Here is a 22,590-nt window from a genome sequence, read left to right as displayed (position 1 = left end):
TCTCCCTATGTTCATAATCACTTAATAAAGAATACATGATTTTTAAACGATAGTGACTTTATTACCTTTGAAAGAAAGCTGGGGGGAGGGTGGGTTGCTTACAGAGAATGAATGAGAATGAAGGGGGCTGGTTTTCATGAAGGGAGAAACAAACAGAAATTTCACACTGTAGCCTGGCCAGTCATGAAACTGGTTTTCAGAGCTTCTCTGATGCACACTGCTTCCTGGTGTGTTCTTCTAATCGCCCTGGTGTCTGGCTGCGCGTAATCAGCAGCCAGGCGATTTGCCTCAGCCTCCCACCCGGACATAAAGGTCTCCCCCTTACTTTCACAGAGATTGTGGAGCACACAGCAAGCAGAAATAACAATGGGGAGATTTCTTTGGCTGAGGTCAGAGCGAGTTAGTAAGCTGCGCCAGCGCGCCTTTAAACGGCCAAATGCACATTCTACCACCATTCTGCACTTGCTCAGCCTGTAGTTAAACAGCTCCTGACTCCTGTCCAGGCTGCCTGTGTATGGCTTCATGAGCCATGGCATTAAGGGGTAGGCTGGGTCCCCAAGGATAACGATAGGCATTTCAACATCACCAACGGTTATTTTCTGGTCCGGGAAGTAAGTCCCTTGCTGCAGCCGTTTAAACAGATTAGTGTTCCTGAAGACGCGTGCATCATGAACCCTTCCCGGCCAGCCCACGTTGATGTCGGTAAAACGTCCCTTGTGATCCACCAGTGCTTGCAGCACCATTGAAAAGTACCCCTTGCGGTTTACGTACTGGGTACCCTGGTGCTCCGGTGCCAAGATAGGGATGTGGGTTCCATCTATCGCCCCACCACAGTTAGGGAATCCCATTGCAGCAAAGCCATCCACTATGACCTGCACATCCCCCAGAGTCACTAGCTTGTGTAGCAGCACCTCAGTGATTGCTTTGGCTACTTGTATCACAGCAGCCCCCACAGTAGATTTGCCCACTCCAAATTGATTCCCCACTGACCGGTAGCTGTCTGGCGTTGCAAGCTTCCACAGGGCTATTGCCACTCGCTTCTCCACTGTGAGGGCTGCTCTCATCCTGGTATTCTGGCGCTTCAGGGCAGGGGAAAGCAAGTCACAAAGTTCCATGAAAGTGCCCTTACGCATGCGAAAGTTCCGCAGCCACTGGGAATCGTCCCACACCTGCAACACTATGCGGTCCCACCAGTCTGTGCTTGTTTCCCGGGCCCAGAATCGGCGTTCCATGCCTATAACCTGCCCCATTAACAGCATGATCTCCAAAGCACCGGGTCCCGCGGCTCGATAGAATTCCATGTCCATGTCCTCATCACTCTCGTCGCCGCGCTGCTGTAGCCTGCTCCTCTGTGCCTGGTTTTCAAGGTTCTTGTTCAGCATAAACTGTACGATAAGGCGCGAGGTATTTACAATGTTCATGACTGCTTTCTTGAGCTGAGCGGGCTCCATGCTTGCCGTGGTATGGAGTCTGCTGCGTTCAGCCAGGAAAAAAGGCGCGAAATGGTTGTCTGCCGTCCGTTGCTTTCATGCAGGGAGGGGGGGAGGGAGGGAGGGGTGAGGCTGTACCCAGAACCACCTGCGACAATGTTTTGGTCCCATCAGGCACTGGGATCTCAACCCAGAATTCCAATGGGCAGGGGAGACTCCGGGAACTATGGGATAGCTATGGGATAGCTACCCACAGTGCAACGCTCCAGAAATCGACGCTAGCCCCAGTACATGGACGCACACAACCGAATTAGTGTGCTTAGTGTGGCCGCATACAATCGAATTAATACAACCGGTTTACCAAATTCGAATTAGCTAAATTCGAATTAATCGTGTAGTGTAGACGTACTCTTAGACTCAGATTCCTACTATTTGTTCCCACCCCTGAAACTGAATTTCAGCAACTTCAGGTCAAGAGCTCCTTGTACTCTAACAGCCTTTCCTGGTGTTCTTTAGACTGCATCTGGTCAGCTGTTATAGTTCTGAATTTCCTGCAGACTTGCAGTCAGATAGCAGCTCTAGCACTCCCTCCAACTCTTTCACAGTTGCTTTATGGTAGCTTAGCAACAAAGGATTTTCCTGTGAAGGTCCTGAGACTGCTCCATGCCTTTCCTGAATCCATCTGACCAGGTACATATATATTAGGTTAAACTATAGAGAGGCTAGAATGTCATAGTAACTGTCATAGCCATTGATTCCACTACCTATTCAATGATAGGACACATTAAAAAAAACTAAGTGTGAAATGCACAAATGTGTAGCATGAAAACTAAACATCAGTTAATTGAGTTTTTTGTCATAATGAAGGAAAGCAACTGGAATCTGCTAAAATTCACTGTCAGCAAACCTGAGCCCAAACTATGGCTCTTAGAAGTAGTGATGTGCTGGTGGGAGAGTTGACTACCCATAGTACCCAAGTCACAGTGGAAGAAGGTATTATCCTTGAAACCACAGATGTGAATAAATACAGATACAGCACACTGCAGAACAATCTCCCCCATGTACACCAATGCACTTTTTTTGTGACACTCCCCCTTCAGTCTGATCCTGTAATCAAAAACCACCCTCAATTATTCCAGTGAATTAGGCCCCAAACAGGAAGGCTCTAGTTATAAAGGACAGACAGTGAAGGTATTAGGGACTTAAAACAAAGGAGAATTACATGCGTGTGAGCAGGGCAAGACACAGTATGGTGGACACTGGACAGAAATCCATAAGGGAACTTGAAATGTCAACCTGCATCAAGATCAGAGTGTACTGTTACAGTAAACTGGCATTCTTTGGAAAACAAGAAAGAGAGGGGAATTTACTGAGGTATTAAACTCTTAGAGGACAGAAGATGGATGTTCAAGGGCTATTTGAACAAGTGTTAAATACAAGAACAAAAGGGATATTGCTAGGCACAAAATAAATTAAGATGGAATTCTTTACTCAGAGGAAACAATTTATGAAATAAACTACCTTTATTAAGGCAAGAGGAAAGAGGTACTAATATGTTAGGCGTTTGGCAATTATGAAATATTTCACAGACTTGCTAGTGCAAAACTATAAAAAAATCAAAATGCATCAGAAATATAACAATTAGACTGTGTGGGGAGGCTGCAGGGGCTGTTGACTTCTGAAATATACATGATGGGCTGGTGTGCTATGATGAAGCACCAGACAGTCAGGAAAAGGAAGTGCTGCAGTACTTCTACCTTCATGGTAGGTAGCATTGCATTCACCTCCTCAGTATGGCCTGACAGTGCATTAGTGGGTGTGGCAGACTGAGAGGCCTGGTTGTAGGTGACAGGAGAGAGAGATGCAGTGGGGAAGTAAGCGAACAGGAGGACAAAAGGAGGAAAACAGGAAGTAAAAGAAGAATGGGAAAGCACTACAACAATGGGGATTAAAATGCTTCCACCCTGCATCTTTTTTCAAGAAGGATGTTGAGCACATGGTCAATCCTAGAAAGCCCTAATTCATGCGGATTCCTCTTAAGGGCTCATTACAGTGAGGTGTGCACACACTGGGAATGAAAGAGCAAAATGGCTGACCAGCAAAAAGATAAGATGGGCAAGGTAACAGCTTTTACTGGACCAACTTCTGTTGGTGAGAGACAAGCTTCTGAGCTTACGCAGCATTCTGTAAACATAAAAGCTTGTCTCTCACTAACAGAAGTTGGTCCAGTAAAAGCTATTACCTCACCCACTTTCTCTCTAATATCATGGGACCAACACAGCTACAACAGTACTACAAAGAGCAAAATGGACTAGAAATAAAATGGAGGATATATTAGTCTATATGTTAATCACTCTTTACACACAAGCCTATCTGTACCTTGAATAATCATTTGCTTTTTATACTTCTCACTCAAACAATTATTAACCGAAATCTTGCCACACTGATTTCAATGATAGGTTCTAAAAGGCAGCAAGCAGCATAGAAATGTCAACACTTTGTATGCGTTTTTCTTTAGATGACTTGTATTGTGGATGTTTAGTCCCACTGTAGACCAGGAATAATGCTTGTGATGTGGGGATATACAGCAGTCACAATAATCACTTCTGTTGTTATCAAATGCTTCACTTCATTTTGAAGGGTAATCACCTATAAAAGGCACCTTGGCCTTGGTGAAAACAGCAGTGCATGTTCTACTAGGTAACAAATGTGAAAAGTTTTCGAAGAGAAAGTACAATGATGTGTTAATTTTCTTTGTAGTGTGTGAATCTTATGCCAAATAAAAGGGAAAATACCTCCAAGTACAAATAAGAGCAAAGAGTCAATCTGGACACATCCTCTCTGGCAATTAAGACCATATCACCATGTCAAGAAACTTAGGCTTAATTTACATGCAAGAGTTTTGCCAATTTAACTAAGGTTATGTCTACACAGCAGCACAGCCATGATGCTGTAACTGTGCTGCTGTAGCAACATAGTGTAGACACCACCTATGTTGACTAAGGCTATGTCTATAGTACACACCTCACGACGGCATGGCTGTGTCGCTACAGCCGCACTGTTGTAAAGCACGCAGTGCAGCTGCTCTTTGTTGCCAGGAGAGAACTCTCCTGACAACAAAATAAAACCACCCCCAATCAGAGGTGGTAGCTTCATCGGCAGGATAGCGTCCACACCAGTGCTTTTCGTCACTAAAACTTTTGTCGTTCAGGGGGATGGGTTTTTTCACACCCCTGAGCGACAAAAGTATTAACAATAAAAGTGCAGGGTAGACAATGCCTAAAGCATTTTTTCCATCAATGTAACTAATCCATCTCTCAAAGAGGCAGTAGCTAAATGAAGAGAAAAATTCTTCTGTCAACCTAGCCATATCTACACATTTTTCACAGCCCTGAGCAATATAGCTAGATCAGTCTAACTCCTGTAGACCAGGCCTCAATCACTTTAGTGAATGATATAATTAAATCAGTGCAACCCCTTGGCTGGACACACTCAAATTGGTTTAAGGGTGCCTTATCAATGTAGGATAATTCAATTCTTACCAACTTGAGTTAAATCAGTAAAAGGCACTCTTAAGCCAATGTAGCTAAATTGGTTCAGCTTCTGTGTTTAGACAAGGCTTTACATCTTCTTTGGTCTGGCAAAAGCAGGTTAATATGACAGTCTTTCTCCACTGCCTTGCACCTTGGGTAGTCATTTATACCTATGCAAAGTCGGTGTGAAATGCTAACATTCTGACTTGATATCACTTTACAACCATATTGTATGGATGCAAATGACCACACAAGCCTGATTCTCATTTACATTAGGGTCACTTGAAACCATTATGGCAGTGTAAAGGGATTGCAGAGCGGATGTAAATATAATTTACATTGCATCATTAATGAAAATGAAAATTCAGACCACAAGGCACAAGAGTAGAATTCTACCCTTAAAGTCCATCATATTGCAGATATCCTCCTTTGTTGCAATTTCTTGAAAGTCCTTGAGAGAACTGTATCAGCAGAAATACTGTTTTCAAAAGAATGCAAAATAGACATGACAAAGCAAACAATACCACTCGGATCACCTTCTTTTATTACAGATTAACTAACCCCCTTTGTGTAGGGTTACCATATTAAAACATTTAAAAAAGAGGACACTCCACGGGGCCCCTTCCCCGCCCCTTCCCCGCCCCCGGCACCGCCCCAACTCCACCCCTTCCCTGCCCCAACTCCGCCCCCATTCCAACCCCTTCCCCGAAGTCCCCGCCCCAACTCCGCCCCCTCCCCTGAGCGCCCCGCATTCCCCCTCCTCCTCCCTCCCAGCCACGCGAAACAGCTGCCCGAGCGCTACCGGCTTCACGGTTTGCCGGGCAGCCCCCAGACCTCCAGACCCTGCGCCCCCGGCCGGGCGCTTCCCCAGCGCAGCCGGAGCCCGGGAGGGGAAGCGCCCGGCCGGGGACGCAGGGTCTGGAGGCTGCCCGGCAAACCGTGAAGCCGGTAGTGCTCGGGCAGCTCGGCTCTTCAGCTGCACAGAGCTGAGGTGTTTGGGGGGGAGCAGCAGCAGCCGCCACTGCCGGAGCCGCTCTAAGGTAAGCAGGGGACAGGGATGCCGGCAAAGCATTTTCCCGGACATGTTCGGCTTTTTGGCAATTCCCCCCGGACTGGGATATGAGGACCAAAAATCCGGACATGTCCAGGAAAATCCGGACGTATGGTAACCCTACCTTTGTGGAAAAACAGAATGATTTGAGTAACCAGATCACTAATGCTAGAAAAATCTCCTCCTCAAAAATTGGTTTCTAATTCTAGTGATGTAAGATGTTCAAGTCTCCCCTGCTTCCATCCCAGTTTTAGCCACGCATTGATCAATAAATCTGGCAGTGTTCCCCAGGAAACGAGAGGTCTATTCATCCATCAGGAAGAATTCTCAAAATAAGAAAGGAATGCAGAGTCCTAAATCAGATTTGATGCTTCTTAGTTCCTATAGTTTTTTTAAAAAATCTATCTTCATTTTGTATAATAGATGCAGAACTTTCTAAAAGACCAAAAAGACATCTTGCAGATTTGAACACCAGGACATCCAAACTATAGTTAGGGACCAGTTTCCATTTTACACCATGCAATCTAGTCATACTCAGAGAAACTGATAATTATCTAATCAATATTTCTTATATTGTAAGCTCTTTGGGGCAAGAATTGTTTCCTCATACATGTTTATACAACGGGGCTCTAGTCATGATAGGAACTTCAAGGTGGAGCTGGTGGGGGAATTTTTTTGGTAAACCATTTTTCTGTTTGAAAAATGTCAAGGATCTGACTCAAATATAAAATCCTAAGTTTTAGCTGTTGACATAGTTCATCAAAACAAACTGTTCACAGGAAAGACTGGTTTTCATGAATTACTTGACTTGAAAAATTTTAGGCAAGGTAATACCTCTTACATTCAGCTCATATTCAAAAGATAAGCTCAAAAGCGTGTCTGGACCAACTTCTGTTAGTCAGACACAAGCTTTAGAGGTTGCGTTCACCTCTTCAGCCAATAAAAGATATTACTTTATCCACTTTTGTCACTCTAATATCCTAGGTTCAAGAGGGCTACAACACTGCATACAACAATTGAAAACTTTTGACATTTTTGAATTAAAATTCCAGCTTCCAGTTCAAAGTTATTTACTTTAATTGGCTAAAATTTTGAAACAAAAACTGTCAAAATGCAACATTTTGACATCATCAAAACAAAACATTTTGACTGACCAGAATGCACATTATTTCTTCAGTATGTCATTTAATGAAAAATTGAGATTGACTTTTTGTCATCATTTGGGATAGGAAAATTTTCCCAAATCTCAAATATTTTCCCAGAACAGGAAACCAGTTTCCCACCCCACTCAACTTCTTAAATATTTATTTTAGTAAAAGGCTAACAGTAATGACTAGATATGGCATTCATTTGAAAATTGAAACCATCAGGCTGATAAAGAGGTGTGAGCTGGGAGAGGCATATGCTGGATACTAGGTTAGAGTTCAACTAATACAAAACCAGTCTCTCTTTTAGTATGAAGCAAAGACAACTAGATAAAGTCAGATTTACAGATAGCGTAGCCCTCCTGCAGTAAGGGGATTGCAAAATGCAAATAATTTTCAGTGTTACAATCATATAGTTATATGGATGCATGGAGTATTAATCATGGCTATTATTCATAGCAGCAGAGCATTATAGTTAAGGTCAGCCACAAGATGGAGACATGCTCACACCCACTGAGCCGGGGTTTTTTATTATAAATAAATAAGACTGCTCTTAATTTTGGCAGATTCCAACATACATCTGACAGTTGGGAAGTTGAAAGTTTGAATGAATTCAAAAGATCTTGAGAATATACTGTTTAGACACAGTTAACAGAAAACAAATGTTTGCAAATACACAATTTTATTCTTTTAAAAAGATCAAGTGGGCATGCAAATTTGACATATGAAAGCAGCTTCCACATTCATAAATCAGATCCACAGTATACACACTTACAGTAACTTCTCACTTAACGTTGTAGTTATGTTCCTGAAAAATGCAACTTTGGGCTGGTCTACACTGGGGGGGTGGGATCGATCTAAGATACGCAACTTCAGCTACGTGAATAGCGTAGCTGAAGTTGAAGTATCTTAGATTGATTTACATGGGGTTCACACAGCGCGGGATCGACGGCCACAGCTCCCCCGTCGACTCCGCTACTGCCGCTCGCTCCGGTGGAGTTCCGGAATCGAGGGGGAGTGCGTTCGGGGATCGATATATTGCGTCTTAACGAGATGCGATATATCAATCCCTGATAAATCGATTGCTACCTGCCGATACGGCGGGTAGTCTGGACGTACCCTTTAAGTGAAACGATGTTAAGCAAATCCAATTTCCCCATAAGAATTCATGTAAATGAGGGGGTTAGGTTCCAGGGAAATTTTTTTCACCAGAGAAATGACTATATATATATATATATATATATATATATATATATAGTGACAAAGTTCTGTCCTTTGACTCTGTGGGTCCTACGTTTCCTGATGGATTTTGCTAGCCTTAGAGGCTCACTGTGACCCTCCACATAGCCCTTCTCTCTCTAGAGGCAAGGGTCACAGTCTACTGAGCCATTTTTATCATAAGCCAGCAAGGGAGGTGAGGAGAAGCAACCCTCCCTCGCACAGTCTCTGTTGTCTCCCAGTATCAGTGATTAATCTGGGAGGGGAGGGGGGAGCCCGGGCCCGCCCTCTACTCCTGGCTCCAGCCCAGGGACCCTAAAATTAGCAGCTATGGAAGCTGACTTTTTGGAAATAGGACATGTACAATTCCCTGGGCCACTTCCCCACAGCAGCCCCCATTCAATATCTTCTTCACAATTACCTCAGGGCCTCCTTCCTTGCACCTGATATAGATTTGTATTGCTTCGTTCCTCCAACAGCACGGCTCCCTCCTATAGCTCCTGAAACCCGCACCTCACTGACTAACTGGGAGGCTTTTAACTAGTTCCAGCCAGTCCTTGATTGGCTTCAGGTGTCCCAATCAATCTAGCTATCTCCACTGCCTTCTAGAAGGATCTTAATTGGCCCCAGGTGTCTTGATTAACCTGGAGCAACTGCCATTTGGTTACCATGGTACCAGGGATTTGTTTAGCCTGGGGCTAACATACCTGTTCCTCACTACTTTACTGTAGCCATCTGGCCTTGCCCCATCATTATAAACACACACACACACACACACACACACACACACAGTATAAGTTTTAAACAATTTAATACTGTGATGATGATTGTGAAGTTTGGTTGAGGAGGAGGAGTCAGAGGGTGGGATATTTCCCTTACTGCTAAATGATGAACTAGCAATTGGCTGAGCCCTCAAGGGTTAACTCTCTCACTCTACAAGGCAGCAGGAATGGAGGGACGGGAGACATCGCAGACAGAGACACACACCTTATGTGTGAGAGAGATATGCGCATTTCCCCTTTAAGTACACTGCCTTGTTAATTAGATCAGCTTGCTGAGACCGCAGCTGCTGCAAGCTCCCTCCGTCCTGAGCCCTGGTGTGTCCCCCCTGCTCTATGGAAGATGGGGTAAGCGGGGTGCAGGAGCAGGGGGGAGGGGAACACCCTGACATTAGCTCCCTTCTTCCTTCCCTACCCCCCACACAGCAAGCAGGAGTCTCGGGGAGCAGCTCCAAGGCAGAGGGCAGGAGCAGCACATGGCAGTGGGAGGAGGGACAGCTGAACTGCAGGCAGTTGCTGCACAGGGAACTTAGGAGAGCGGGGAGCTGATAGGGGGGCTGCCGGTCCACCCTAGTTCCAAGCCCCCACCAGCTCGCTGCAACAGGCTGCTCTTCCTGCAAGCAGTAGATAAAGCAGGCGACTGCCAAACAACGTTAGAAGGGAGCATTACACAACTTTAAACGAGCATGTTCCCTAATTGATCAGCAACGTAACAACAAAACGTTAACCAGGATGACTTTAAGTGAGGACTTCATACTAAAATAGTGTTGGCAAAGATGGAAAATCCAAAATTTCTTTTGCTAACCTAATTTATTCCTACTAGAGGCTTTTGACATGGCATATGTACAGAAGATACAGGCAGAAACAGAAGGGGACAGATCCTCCAGCTGGTGTAAATTGGTGTTGCTCCATTGAAGCCAATGGAACTATGCCAGTTTACACTGAGGATCTGACTCAACCATAAAAATCACAGAACTAGTTTTAACTGTTGACATAGATCAGTAACCGATAGGAATGCAAAACACACAGAATGAAAATCCATTCTGAAACTTAATAGCCTATCTGGCACTTCCCTTTCCTGGTACTTTTAATTGGAAATGCACTAAAAATATCTAAGTGATCTACAACTGCCCAAGTGTGAACCCACTCTAATCAGTGAAATAATTTTAAAGTGCTTCAGTTGCCCATTTTAATATAAATTGAGTCTCAAAAGCAATGGAAATTTCTACAGAAGCATATTGCAACTGCTTTCTGACACAGTAGATCTGCCCCAGGATTCCATACCATACTTGGCAGGAAAAGCTACTAGGTAAGACAGGCTAAAAAGGCTGCTCTTTATCTGGCTTCATCTCCAGTTTTGAGCAATATGTCAAAACATTCAGAGCCTGAACCTTTTAAAGTATCGAGTGTCTTCAAGGTACTCAGTTCTTCCAACTAACTCCCATTGACCTTCTGTTATTCAGGGTGCTCAAGATCCGGTACTAGGGCAGCGATAAGCTGAAGGGGACAAGTTCCATTTTCAGAAAACTGCAGAATCCTTTTCAAGAATAATGCTTTATTTATAAAATGCCATCCCCCTGAGAAAGGGAAAAGCCAAAATACAAAGCTAGGAATATGTATAGTTATTTATTATGTCTGTGCTCCCTTGTTATAGATATAACATTAAAAAATGTGATTATCAGAATCTTAACGTTTGAACTTTTTTTATATTGCCAAGATCATAGAACAAATCTTTTTATCATGCAGGTGGCATGTAAGACATTTCTTTAACCCCATCACTCTTGAAAACAGAGCACAAGCTTCTCTTCCAAGAACACACCATCCATAACTGAAGGTTTTGAATACCATTTTTAGCACTCATTCATCTCTAGAATAAATACAACTTACAAACTGAATACTGTAAATCATTCTGAAAATACTCCCAAAACAGCTGCCAATATTCTTTGGCCATAGCTGCCCAGCCAAATGCACAAAATTGTGTGTTAAGAAATTATATTGTACAAAGGGACACAATGCATTCATTCTACTGACAGCTGTATTTCTTCCAACCAAACATCAGAGAATGCAGTGCTTACATTCAGTGGTCTCCCAAGTGATAGTAATTATTTCCCAATCAATAGCTGTTTCCATGTAATGTTTGAATACCCTATACACAACTCCAGTAGACATTCTACATGCCCAAGTGCTGTATCAAAGATTGCTGGTTGTTCCTTTCATTGCTGGTTAGCATGCAAAATGCACAAGGCTAGTTTCAGAGTGGTAGCCATGTTAGTCTGTATCAGCAAAAAGAACGAGGAGTACTTGTGGCACCTTAGAGACTAACAAATTTATTTGAGCATAAGCTTTCATGGGCTAAAGCCCACTTCTAAAGCACACCTGGCCAAATTCTGTTCTGTTACCCCCAGGTAACTGCAATAAATGATATTCTGGATTTCCAATGTGTAACTGAAACTGACAGCAGAATATGGGCCAACAAATAGAGTGGGGTATAAAACCAAATCAGTGCCTCCTTCATTACAAGAGATTAACCTTATTGTACTGTTTGTCATAACAATTATCTATCCTAAAGAAAACTGGCAATTGCATTTTTGCAGTCCTTGCTTCTATAGGCATCAAATCATTTGGGAGATTCACAGGCCATGATTCTGGATTTTAGATAGAAAAATATCTTGTCACTTCCGTTGCTAAAACTCTCTTCAATGCACATACTAAGAAAAGGAAATGAGTAACAGCAATTTTCTTCCATTATTGCACACAACTGTGAAATTCTAAGATGAGACCTACATGATGCAGGGGCTGAAAAATCCCATATTTGTCACAGATTTTTTTTTGAATGTATATTTCGTTTTTAATCCATATAACTGAATCTGAATTATGAGTACACTTAAAGAAAAGACTCCTTTAAAACTATGAAGGTAGATCAAAACAAACCTATAAATAACTCTTTTTAAACAAAAAACAAAAAACCCCACCAAACTCTGGACTCCTTAAAATTGGGATAAATTGTTTAAACTGAATTTAGATAATTTCAGATAAAGATTATACAAATAATGAAATGGTATGCAAGTAGCACAAATGTGCTAAGCACTTTTCAGATAAGTAAGCAAACAAGATTCTTGCCATAAAAAATTTACAATGTACAGACAAAGGATGGGGGAAGGGATACAATATAAAGCAAAAGTGAATGAACAGTGAATTTTAGCATGTATCTGTAGGTTTTTTTTTTTTTTTTTAATTATTTATTTTTTGGAGGGGGCCTTCATTGTTCTGGAGTTTCTACTTTAAAAAAAAATGTGTCAGGGAGGGCTAGGTTTTATAGACCTTTTAAAGTAAGTGTGATTAAGGGAGGACTTGAAAGAGAGATGGGAAGCATAGCAGAACAAGTCAGGGAAGGGCCCATGCCTAAGGGATAGCTTGAAAAAAGGAAATAAGATGAGACTGGAAGGATACAAGGGCTTTTTAAATATGGCTTAGGCAGAGCAAAGCATTATCGGTGGAATGGCATGTTCATTTTCTTGGCTCCTAATGTCATTGAGCTTTGAGATTCTCCCAAAGAATCTGTTTTAGGCTGAAATTTCTGAACCAGAAATGAATTAAAAAAATCTTTAAAGAAAATTCATTCAGACTTTTGCAGTAAGTAGAACATGAAAAACAGGGATTTTTAGCCATTAAAAATCTTGCTCAGATGTGTGCTTTTATGTTGTTACCCAGAGCAGATTTTAGTTTATAATTTTTTTTAAATTTGATGTGTACATAATCATAACAAGATAGGAATTACCAGACTGGATCAGATCCAAGGTCCAAATAGTCCAGTATCCACTCTCCTATAGTGGCCAGTATCCAGTGCTTCAGAGAACCTCACAGCAGGCAGCTGTGGAATAATCTTCCCCTTCCAACCCCCACCCTTCCACTAGGTCTCATTCTGAGTGGTTTAACTCTGAAGCATGAGGTTCAATATCCCTTTCACACAATTTATCATTAATTAAAACTGGATATTCTTGCTATCAATATAAAATGTCCAATTTGAGTTTTGAATATTCTTAACTTCCTCTTCCTGTTCTAGTTCAGCTGTAATTTGCATCCTACCCTTTACTGGATACACTGATACTGTTTTATTATCAGTATCTTTAATATGTGTCCAATTTACAGGCTCCTCAGCTCCTAGCAGCTTTCCCCTCACTCTTAACTTAAATACTCCCCAAAATCTGGTTTATTTAATCTGCCAGCAGTCCAGTTTCATTTAGATTATGGTGGAAACCAGCCCCCCTCCATAGGCTCCACTTTGCCAAAATATTCCCCAGCGTCTAATAAGTTTATCTGCCTTTTTGCACCATCTTCTCAGCCAGTCATTGAAATCCTGAAGTTCCTACTGCCTGGCTGAATATTTTAGAGAAAGCTACCACTGATGTCCTGAATCTAAGTTTTCTACCTGGAATTTTTATCTTCCAGAACCTCTCCTACACTTCCCTATGCCATTTGTACCAACAGAGACAACCACCATAGGTTCTGTTTAGGTTTTTTGTGATATCTGCCATGTTTGCACCTGGCAGGCAAGTCATCATGCAGTTTGCACAGTAACCACATACCCATTGTCTATATTTCTGAACATCAACTCGCCACTCATCACAGCTTGTCTGTCTCTGTATTGTAATTCCATCCTCTGGAGTCACTGTGTGCAAGGAATTATCAGTCTTCACTATCTCTGTCAGAAGGAAGGTCCTAAGAAGGTGTCTCTCTCCATTCCACATAGGCACCCTTTCCAGCACGAGACTGGCTTTCTCAACTGGAGGATCTGAGAAGCAATTTGTAGGTGGGCTTGCTCTACATCTTTATAGGCTATGCCTGTGATGAACTGTGGGTTCTGTGTGTACCACTTCTGAATTTTGGAGGATTTTATGACAATTGTATCATGAAATTACTGTCATGGAAAGCCTTATATGCATGTGGATCCACCATGAGTTAGCAGGGTTGTATCATACCTCTGCCAGGGCCTAGACAATGGTGAATGATCAGCACTTAAAGTAAAACACCCTGGGATAATAGTTTTGCTCTACCAGAAAAAAGAGACTTCCCTCCTGTTGTCTATAGGGAGAGGAGTTTGGTAGTTTCCCATTTCTCCTAACGGGCAGAACAAACCAAGCAAGAACCTACAAAGGGACTCACGGGGAAGGGTGGGGGGGAGGAGACTGGGACAGCTGTTTTGAACCAGATTAAGATGAGGGATGTGCTGTAGGGGCAGACTAGGCATGGGGAGGGAGGACCCTGCCCGCTTGCCAGAACACAGGTGACCCACCCCCCCAAGGACTCCTCAGTGAAGAGTGAGCTAGTGATGGACATTGCATTTATTGGTTTTTTTGTTTTGTGATCTAAATTCTCATGTCCTCTACATGATTAAATATAAACAGCACAAAGTTTTTAGGCTGAACAAAGTGTGTGTCTCCTGAGCGAGTTAAACTAAATCAGAAGCTTCGCACCTTTGGGATGGAGTTCTGGGAAAGGGGTTTATATGAGCACTGAGGCGTCTGAAGGGTCATCACTGTGCTCATCCAGGGGGAGGGGGGCAGTTGGACAGTGGGTTCCAATACTCTGGGAGGGGAGTTGCCAGAGCTAGGGACCCCAAGCTTGGGACAGTGGCTGAACTCCATTCAGGCTCCAGGAGCATGAAACACTCCAGGGAACCGAGAGAAACAGAGGCTTGGATTCTCCTCACAGCAGTCCTAGTGGGTGGCCAAGAAGGGCGTTCACTAGGATCTGTGATGTTGTACAAATAGTTCAGTCCCATTCTGTGTCTTCAGTAACTCTGAACTCAAGATGCTGTACATGGGCTCTGAGGGCTGTGACCTGCTTGCACCAGATGAATACGTACACCACTTGGCTGCAAAGCAACTAGTTGTACATTCTGTACAACTCCAATAAATTGGACTGTGCTCACCCTAATTAACCTGCTGCTAGTCTTCCACCGTCATAAGAAGATTGGGTTTTAACTCTGAGTAGATAGTTAATAGACTAAAAATTAAAAAAATTAATTTTTCAGGAAAAAACATTACTACCACCATAGAGGTTTTAGTTTGTCAGTCTAGCACCTTATTAACAGTTATATTAAGAGCCTATGCCCCCTCAGGGCCTAGCTCCTCTCAGTTCAAATTCTCCTGTGCTCTCCCTATCTGTTCCCTTCTCACTCAGTTTGGGGCAAAGTCTTACAAGATGGTTGACAGGGAAGTTATCACCTGCTGAAGTGAAAAAACAGATTGACAGAGCCTATGCCCCCTCAGGGCCTAGCTCCTCTCAGTTCAAATTCTCCTGTGCCCGCGCCGCTTCCCGCCGCCCCCATTGGCCCGGGACGGCGAACCGCGGCGAATGGGGGCCGCGATCGGCCGAACCTGCCGCGTCAGCAGGTAAATAAACTGGCCCGGCCCGCTAGGGTGCTTACCCTGGTGAGCTGCGTGCCGAACTTTGCCGACCCCTGCTATAACTGTTCCTTTAAAATTTCCGTGTCAACCTTTGATATTTCCATTGATCTATGACTTGCCATTTTGAAAGAGGCTTTAAAAGAAAAGGAGAGTGGAAGGCAGAAAACATATTGACTGAGTACAATCTGTCATAATATTAATAACCTTCACCAACAGAAGCAAAGAGTGCAATTCAGTACAGCACTAAGGCACTGCAACTTTCTGGCAAACAATTCTTTTGCCTTGAAAGAACATTTTCCCTAAATGAAGAGCGGTCTCCTTCTGATTCATGTCTAAAACGTGAACATCAAAACAGGCCCGGGATGTACTGAATAGAGAACGTACACTTGTGTTTAAATATTGTATATCACTTTTATAATATCACAAATTACACTTTTGCATCCATAATTACAGGTCAGAACAGGTGCTGTAAAAGGCAAAGTTTAAAGTGTGGCATCTATGAATACAACACATGCCACCAATCACTGTTATCTATAATGATGTTCATGGTCCTGGGATATAGTGGAAGGCAACAGAATAATAACAGAACCACAGTAAATCTTTTATATCAAAAGATTTTAAAATAATCACTAACAGATTTTGCTATAATAGGGCTTCACATACCAGTACAATTAAGATGTTTTGGAGGAATGAAGAGAAAAATCTTTGCCTTAATGAGCTCCTGAAAATGAACAAGTCAAACTTATCTGCAGATGACACAGCAATCATTGATTTTTAACTGTAAACCATACAGTTTCAAAACTGAGTACATTAGTTGATTTCCATGAATGCTACACTGATGTATGTTCATTTTCAAATATCTATTTAAAAGAAGTGCAGACAGCTTAGAGTTTTCAACAGTAAATTTTTGCAAATTTTACCTTTCGTAAACTTAACAAGTTAAATTTTGAGAGGTGTAGTCCACAGCTGAAGTTGATGAGATCTGTGGGCTCTCTGCAGATACTAAGCACTTTGTGGGGATTTGACACACTAACAGGAGAAACACAATAATTTGATATCACTTCATTTAACAGAAAAGAAGTGCTTTATGTGAATCACTGAAATGCAGTAATGGAGTCTGATGGTAGAGGGTGCTATGTTGTATCTCAGGGATTGTATAGGGAATGGAAAAGGAAAGAGGGCTGCTGTAAGGAACCTTTTAAGAGCCAGGCTGCCCCATTATATCCAAGAGGAGAATTTGTCTGACTCTGTGTACTAGCTCAGCTGCACTTTTAATGCTTTGATAATAGTTTTTACTATTACAATATAAATAACTAATGCATTTTTTCCCTTTAGTCCTCTCCATCATGATTGCCACTGGTGCATTGCACCAGCACTCAAAAGAACCACTCTGAACTCTTCTCGTGTTAGGTCTACACCCCAGATTTTTTCCTGCACAGGCAGAAAACAGTCTCCCTTGTTTATTATTCAAGGGCCGGATTCTGTTCCCACTGTAATTCCTGGAAGTTTTGCCATGGACTTTCGTAGCTACAGGATTTGGTCCTAACAGAATAAATCTGGGCCTTCTCATCCATGCATGCCAACTACTAGTCTCTGGCAATAAGTGTGAGTGGTAGTGGGAAAGGTGGAGAAGCTCCTACTTCTGTATTTGGCAGCGATGCAACTGCTGCTGGAATACTGTGTCCAGTTCTAATGTCCACAATTCACGAAGGATGTTGATAAATTGGAAGGGGTTCATAGAAGAGCCACAAGAATAATTAAAGGGTTAGAAAACAGGCCTTATTGTATGCTTGAGTATCACTATCTATTTATCTTAAAGAGAAGGTTAAGAGATGACTTGATTACAGTCTATAACTATCTTTATGGGAAACTGTAGTGAGGTGAAGTGGCCTCCCATGGACCCAGAGGGTGAGGAGCCCCTCACTGAGCTCTGGTGGGTGGAGCCAGGCCGGGCTCACCCCTCCTGCTGGAAGTCATGGGCAGGACAGGAAGTATAAAAGGTGGGTCTGGGAGCTCAGTTGGGCTGCAGCCACCAGAAGAGCCAGATGCCTCCTGCTTGCTCCCGAGCTGTGAGATTGCTGCAGGCCGCTGGGGAGCTGAGAACTGGCCGGAGCCGTATGCCGACCCAATTTGGAGGAGTTATCAGGACTACCACAGGCCTTCTACCTGGATGATCTGGACAACCCTCTACAGACCCAGGTACAACCCGAGGGGGAGTAAGGAAGTGGCCCTGCCAGGGACAGCCAACCCTAGTCCGGCTGTGTTGTTGCCGTAGATCCAGTCAGCGTGTTGTGGTCAGGATCCCCGCTGACCCAGTAGCAGACCCCTCTGCCACTGTTAGGGCCCTGGGCTGGGACGCAGTGGAGTGGGTGGGCCTGTGTCCCCCCTGCCACTGCAACCCTGGGGTGGTCGTCTCCCCATCTCTAGGCTGAGAAGCCAGTGCTTGTCGGCCATCTGCTGGAGCTAGGATGCCCGAACCCCTGAACACAGGCCCGAGCTATAGACTCTCAGTGCCCCATCCTGACTAAGGGCCTGGCCTCCCTGACTGTGTTTGTCGCTTGGCCCCTGACCACAGGCCCATGCTATAGACTCCAGCTGTAGACTACTGTTGCCCCACTAATTCCCCACAGCAGGCGATGAACAGAGGCAGAGTGAGGCGGAGTAGCCTCCCATGGACCTGGAGGGTGAGGAGCCCCTGCTGCTAACCCACTACAGGAACAAATATTTAATAATGGGCTCTTCAATCTAGCAGACAAAGGTATAACACGATCCAATGAGTGGAGGTTGAAGCCAGACAAATTTAGATTGGAAATAAGGTGTAAATTTTTAGCAGTGAGAGTAACTAACCATTGGAACAATTTACCAAGGGTTGTGTTGGAGTCTCTGTCACTGACAATTTTTTAAATGAAGATTCAATGTTTTTCTAAAAGACATATACTATAGGAATTCTTTTGGGGGAAGTTCTATAGCAGGGGTTGCCAACCTTTCAGAAGTGGTGTGCTGAGTCTTCATTTATTCACTCCAATTTAAGGTTTCGTGTGCCAGTAATACATGTTAACGTTTTTAGAAGGTCTCTTTCTATAAGTCTATAATATATAACTAAACTATTGTTGTATGTAAAGTAAATAAGGTTTTTAAAATGTTTAAGAAGCTTCATTTAAAATTAAATTAAAATGCAGAGCCCGCTGGACCGGTGGCGAGGACCCAGGCAGTGTGAGTGCCACTGAAAATCAGCTCCTGTGCCACCTTTGGCACGCGTGCCATAGGTTGCCTACCCCTGTGTATAGCTTGTGTTATACAGAGGGTCAGACAAGACTGTCACAATGGTTCTGTTAGGCCTTGGAATCATCTATCCATCCATCCATCCTCCTTTCTAAATCAGGCATAGCAAAGATTACCCTGCTACCTACCATTCTGCTCATGTTTACCTACACAGATAGAATGTTCCATACCACTTCTGCTGGGCTGCTGTAGCTTAACAACACCCTAACATTCCAAAGGACTCGGGGGGTGGGGAGGATGGCACAATGTAGTTGCCAAATCCTGAAGTATATGGACTCTTGCTTGAGTATAGGCTTCTCAGTTTGGTGATATGCAACCAACTCTGCAAGTGTGCTCATTGTGGAGAGGCTACAGAATTAAATCATTACTTAGGGCATTGCCATGCATGAACATTCTTCCCTAAAAAGAATTTTTGCTCCATTTTGTGTGAAATTAGGCAACCTATTTAAAAAATTGTGTTGGCTCTCATTGCATCTTCTGGATTGCAAAGAAGAGTTTGGAGTCCTGAAGAAACAGCTGAAAACAAGTAGGCGGAGGCAATATTCCAATGCATTTCCCTATATTTACTATAGCAAATATCCTGAATACTGCAAATATTGGAGTAAAGTTATTTTGGTGTCAAAGATAATTGACAAATTTAAGGGTGACCACTGTATGGAGCAGTGGGCAAAAGAGGACCAGGTTGCTGGGCAGTATGACAAGGAGAGCAAAGGGAACAAAGTGGCAGAAAAGTATATGTGGGGGGAGTGGAGGACTAGTCAGCAGAGAGCCAAGGGCAGGAGGCGAGAGGAAAAGAATAGATGGGAAGGAGATGAAATTAAGAGTCTGATTAAGTGTTTTCAAAGGGACAAAACACTTGATGCATTTAATATCGACCCATTTATCAACAGTTAATATTTTTCCATTTACAAAATTGCTGGAATTGCACAGAGATGTCATGCAGTAGCAAATGAGGAGGTGGGTGGTCTGCACAATGGTGAAGAGAAGGACGGCTTGAGATCCATGAGAAAATCTCTCTATTAATACATGGTCCACACTATGAAAAAGTTTGGGAATGCCTGCACTAAAGGCTATAGTTATAACTAGCAAGATGACTCTTAGCAGCTGCTGTGTCCCCTGGTGGCAAGAGAATAAGAGGGATGGGGAAGACATGGATTAAATGGAGAAAAAGTAACACACAATTTCTACCATCTGTCTGCAAATACAGAATAGCATTTAAAAAAAAAGGGCCGTAGATTCACTGACTCGTTCCAACATTACATCTCAGTTGCTGTAGAATTAAATTTCAACAATAACTGGCAAAATGTTCAGTTATTAATCTCTAGTTGCTGCCATATCCTCAAATCCCCTGATAACCTTTTAGTAACTATGAAGCCCCCCTTATTGACTGTAGGGGTTAGCACAGAGTATCTCAACACCAGTATAGAAATCCTTTTAAATGAGGTTAGTTACTGCTTGTGAAAACAAGTGGTAATGAAACCACAATCAAGAAATCAATACAAATGTTGAAAAGTATCTCACTATCCTGAGATAAGACGGTTACTCACCGTTGTAACTGTTGTTCTTCGAGATGTGTTGCTCATATCCATTCCAGTTAGGTGTGTGCGCGCCGCGTGCACGATCGTCGGAAGATTTTTACCCTAGCAACACCCGGTGGGTCGGCTGTGGAGCCCCCTGGAGTGGCGCCGTTATGGCGCTGGATATATACCCCAGCCGACCCAGCGCCCCCTCAGTTCCTTCTTGCCGGCTACTCCGACAGTGGGGAAGGGGGGCGGGTTTGGAATGGATATGAGCAACACATCTCGAAGAACAACAGTTACAACGGTGAGTAACCGTCTTTTCTTCTTCGAGTGCTTGCTCATATCCATTCCAGTTAGGTGACTCCCAAGCCCCACCTAGGAGGCGGGGTCGGAGTGAGACATTGCTGTGTGCAAAACCGCTGACCCGAAAGCAGCATCGTCTCTGGATTGTTGCACCAGGGCATAGTGAGTAGCGAATGTGTGGACCGAAGACCACACTGCAGCTCTACAAATGTCCTGGATCGGGACTTGAGCCAGGAAGGCAGTCGAGGAGGCCTGGGCCCTCGTGGAGTGAGCAGTGAGGCGTGGCGTTGGTACACCGGCCAGGTCGTAGCAAGCACGAATGCAGGACGTAATCCAAGAGGACAGGCACTGTGAAGAGACCGGTGAGCCTTTCATCCGGTCGGCCACCGCAACGAAGAGTTGCGTCGTCTTCCTAAATGGCTTTGTACGGTCAATATAGAAAGCCAGGGCCCTGCGAACGTCCAAAGAATGTAAACGCTGGTCTTGACGAGTAGCGTGCGGTTTCGGATGGAAGACCGGGAGAAATATATCCTGGTTCACGTGGAAAGGCGACACCACCTTTGGAAGAAAGGCGGGATGGGGGCGAAGCTGCACCTTGTCCTTACGGAACACCGTGTAAGAGGGCTCGGATGTCAGCGCCCTAAGTTCCGAGACGCGCCGTGCTGAGGTGATGGCTACGAGGAAGGCTGTCTTCCAAGACAAGTACAGGAGTGAGCAGGTCGCCAATGGTTCAAACGGAGGCCCTGTGAGCCTGGAGAGGACGAGGTTGAGGTCCCACATCGGAACCGGCTGTCGTTGCTGTGGGTACAGCCGGTCTAAGCCCTTGAGGAATCTAATGACCATCGGGTCAGAGAAGACCGAGGACGTGAGTTCCCCTGGGTGGAAAGCGGAAATAGCGGCGAGGTGAACCTTGATTGAGGATGTCGCCAAGCCTTGCTGTCTTAGGGACAGGAGGTATTCCAGTATCAAGGGGATAGGAGCCTGCGAGGGAGACGTAGCTCGTTGCTCACACCAACAGGAGAACCTCTTCCACTTGGCTAAATAAGTGGTCCGCGTAGAGGGCTTTCTACTTCCCAGCAGGACCTGTTGGACGGCCTGTGAGCATTGCCGCTCTGAGCGACTCAACCATGAAGCATCCACGCCGTGAGGTGGAGCGACTGCAGGTCGGGGTGACACAACCGGCCGTGGTCCTGAGAGATGAGATCTGGACTCAAGGGGAGCGTGATCGGCCTCTGTACTGACAGCTCCAGCAGTGTGGTGTACCAGTGCTGTCTCGGCCAAGCGGGAGCGACTAGAATTACCCGTGCCTGGTCCCTGCGGATCTTGAGCAGCACCCTGTGGACCAGCGGGAATGGAGGAAAGGCGTAGAACAGATGGTCTTTCCATGCCATGAGGAAGGCGTCTGACCGAGAGCCTGGGGCTCGCCCGTGCAGGGAGCAGAATGCCTGGCACTTCCTGTTGGCCCAAGATGCGAACAGGTCGATCTGGGGAAACCCCCACCTCTGGAAGACGGAATAGATGATGTCCGGGCGAATCGACCACTCGTGCGTCTGGAAGGACCTGCTGAGACGGTCCGCCAGCGTATTCTGGACTCCAGGCAGGAATGACGCCGTGAGATGTATCGAGTGGGCGATGCAGAAGTCCCACAGGCGAATGGCCTCTTGGCATAGGGGAGATGAGCGGGCTCCACCTTGCTTGTTGATGTAAAACATGGCCGTGGTGTTGTCGGTGAGAATCAGCACGCAACGGCCCTGTAGGAAGTTGAGGAAAGCCTGACAAGCCAGGCGCACCGCCATCAGCTCTCGGACGTTGATGTGCAGGGCTAGTTGGGACGTGGACCACAGGCCTTGGGTATGGTGCTCCCCCAGGTGAGCGCCCCATCCTAGAGATGAAGCGTCCGTAACTAGGTGGAGGGAGGG

The 22,590-nt window shown here is 44.5% G+C and overlaps 1 protein-coding gene across 1 annotated transcript in view; it reads right to left on the bottom strand.

Moving 5' to 3' along the window:
* Positions 1-22,590, bottom strand: part of RNF13 (ring finger protein 13) — a 120,800-nt gene that overhangs the window by 64,816 nt on the left and 33,394 nt on the right. The window contains exon 5 of the mRNA XM_026649993.2: positions 16,813-16,834. Within this exon, the coding sequence (XP_026505778.1) occupies positions 16,813-16,834 (22 nt within the window). The remainder of the gene's footprint in view (positions 1-16,812; positions 16,835-22,590) is intronic.

The sequence above is a fragment of the Terrapene carolina genome, unplaced genomic scaffold (genome assembly GCF_002925995.2).
Source record: "Terrapene carolina triunguis isolate 2854851 unplaced genomic scaffold, T_m_triunguis-2.0 Scaffold88, whole genome shotgun sequence".
Taxonomy (NCBI): Eukaryota; Metazoa; Chordata; order Testudines; family Emydidae; genus Terrapene; species Terrapene triunguis.
This window is presented reverse-complemented; position numbering and strand designations above follow the sequence as displayed.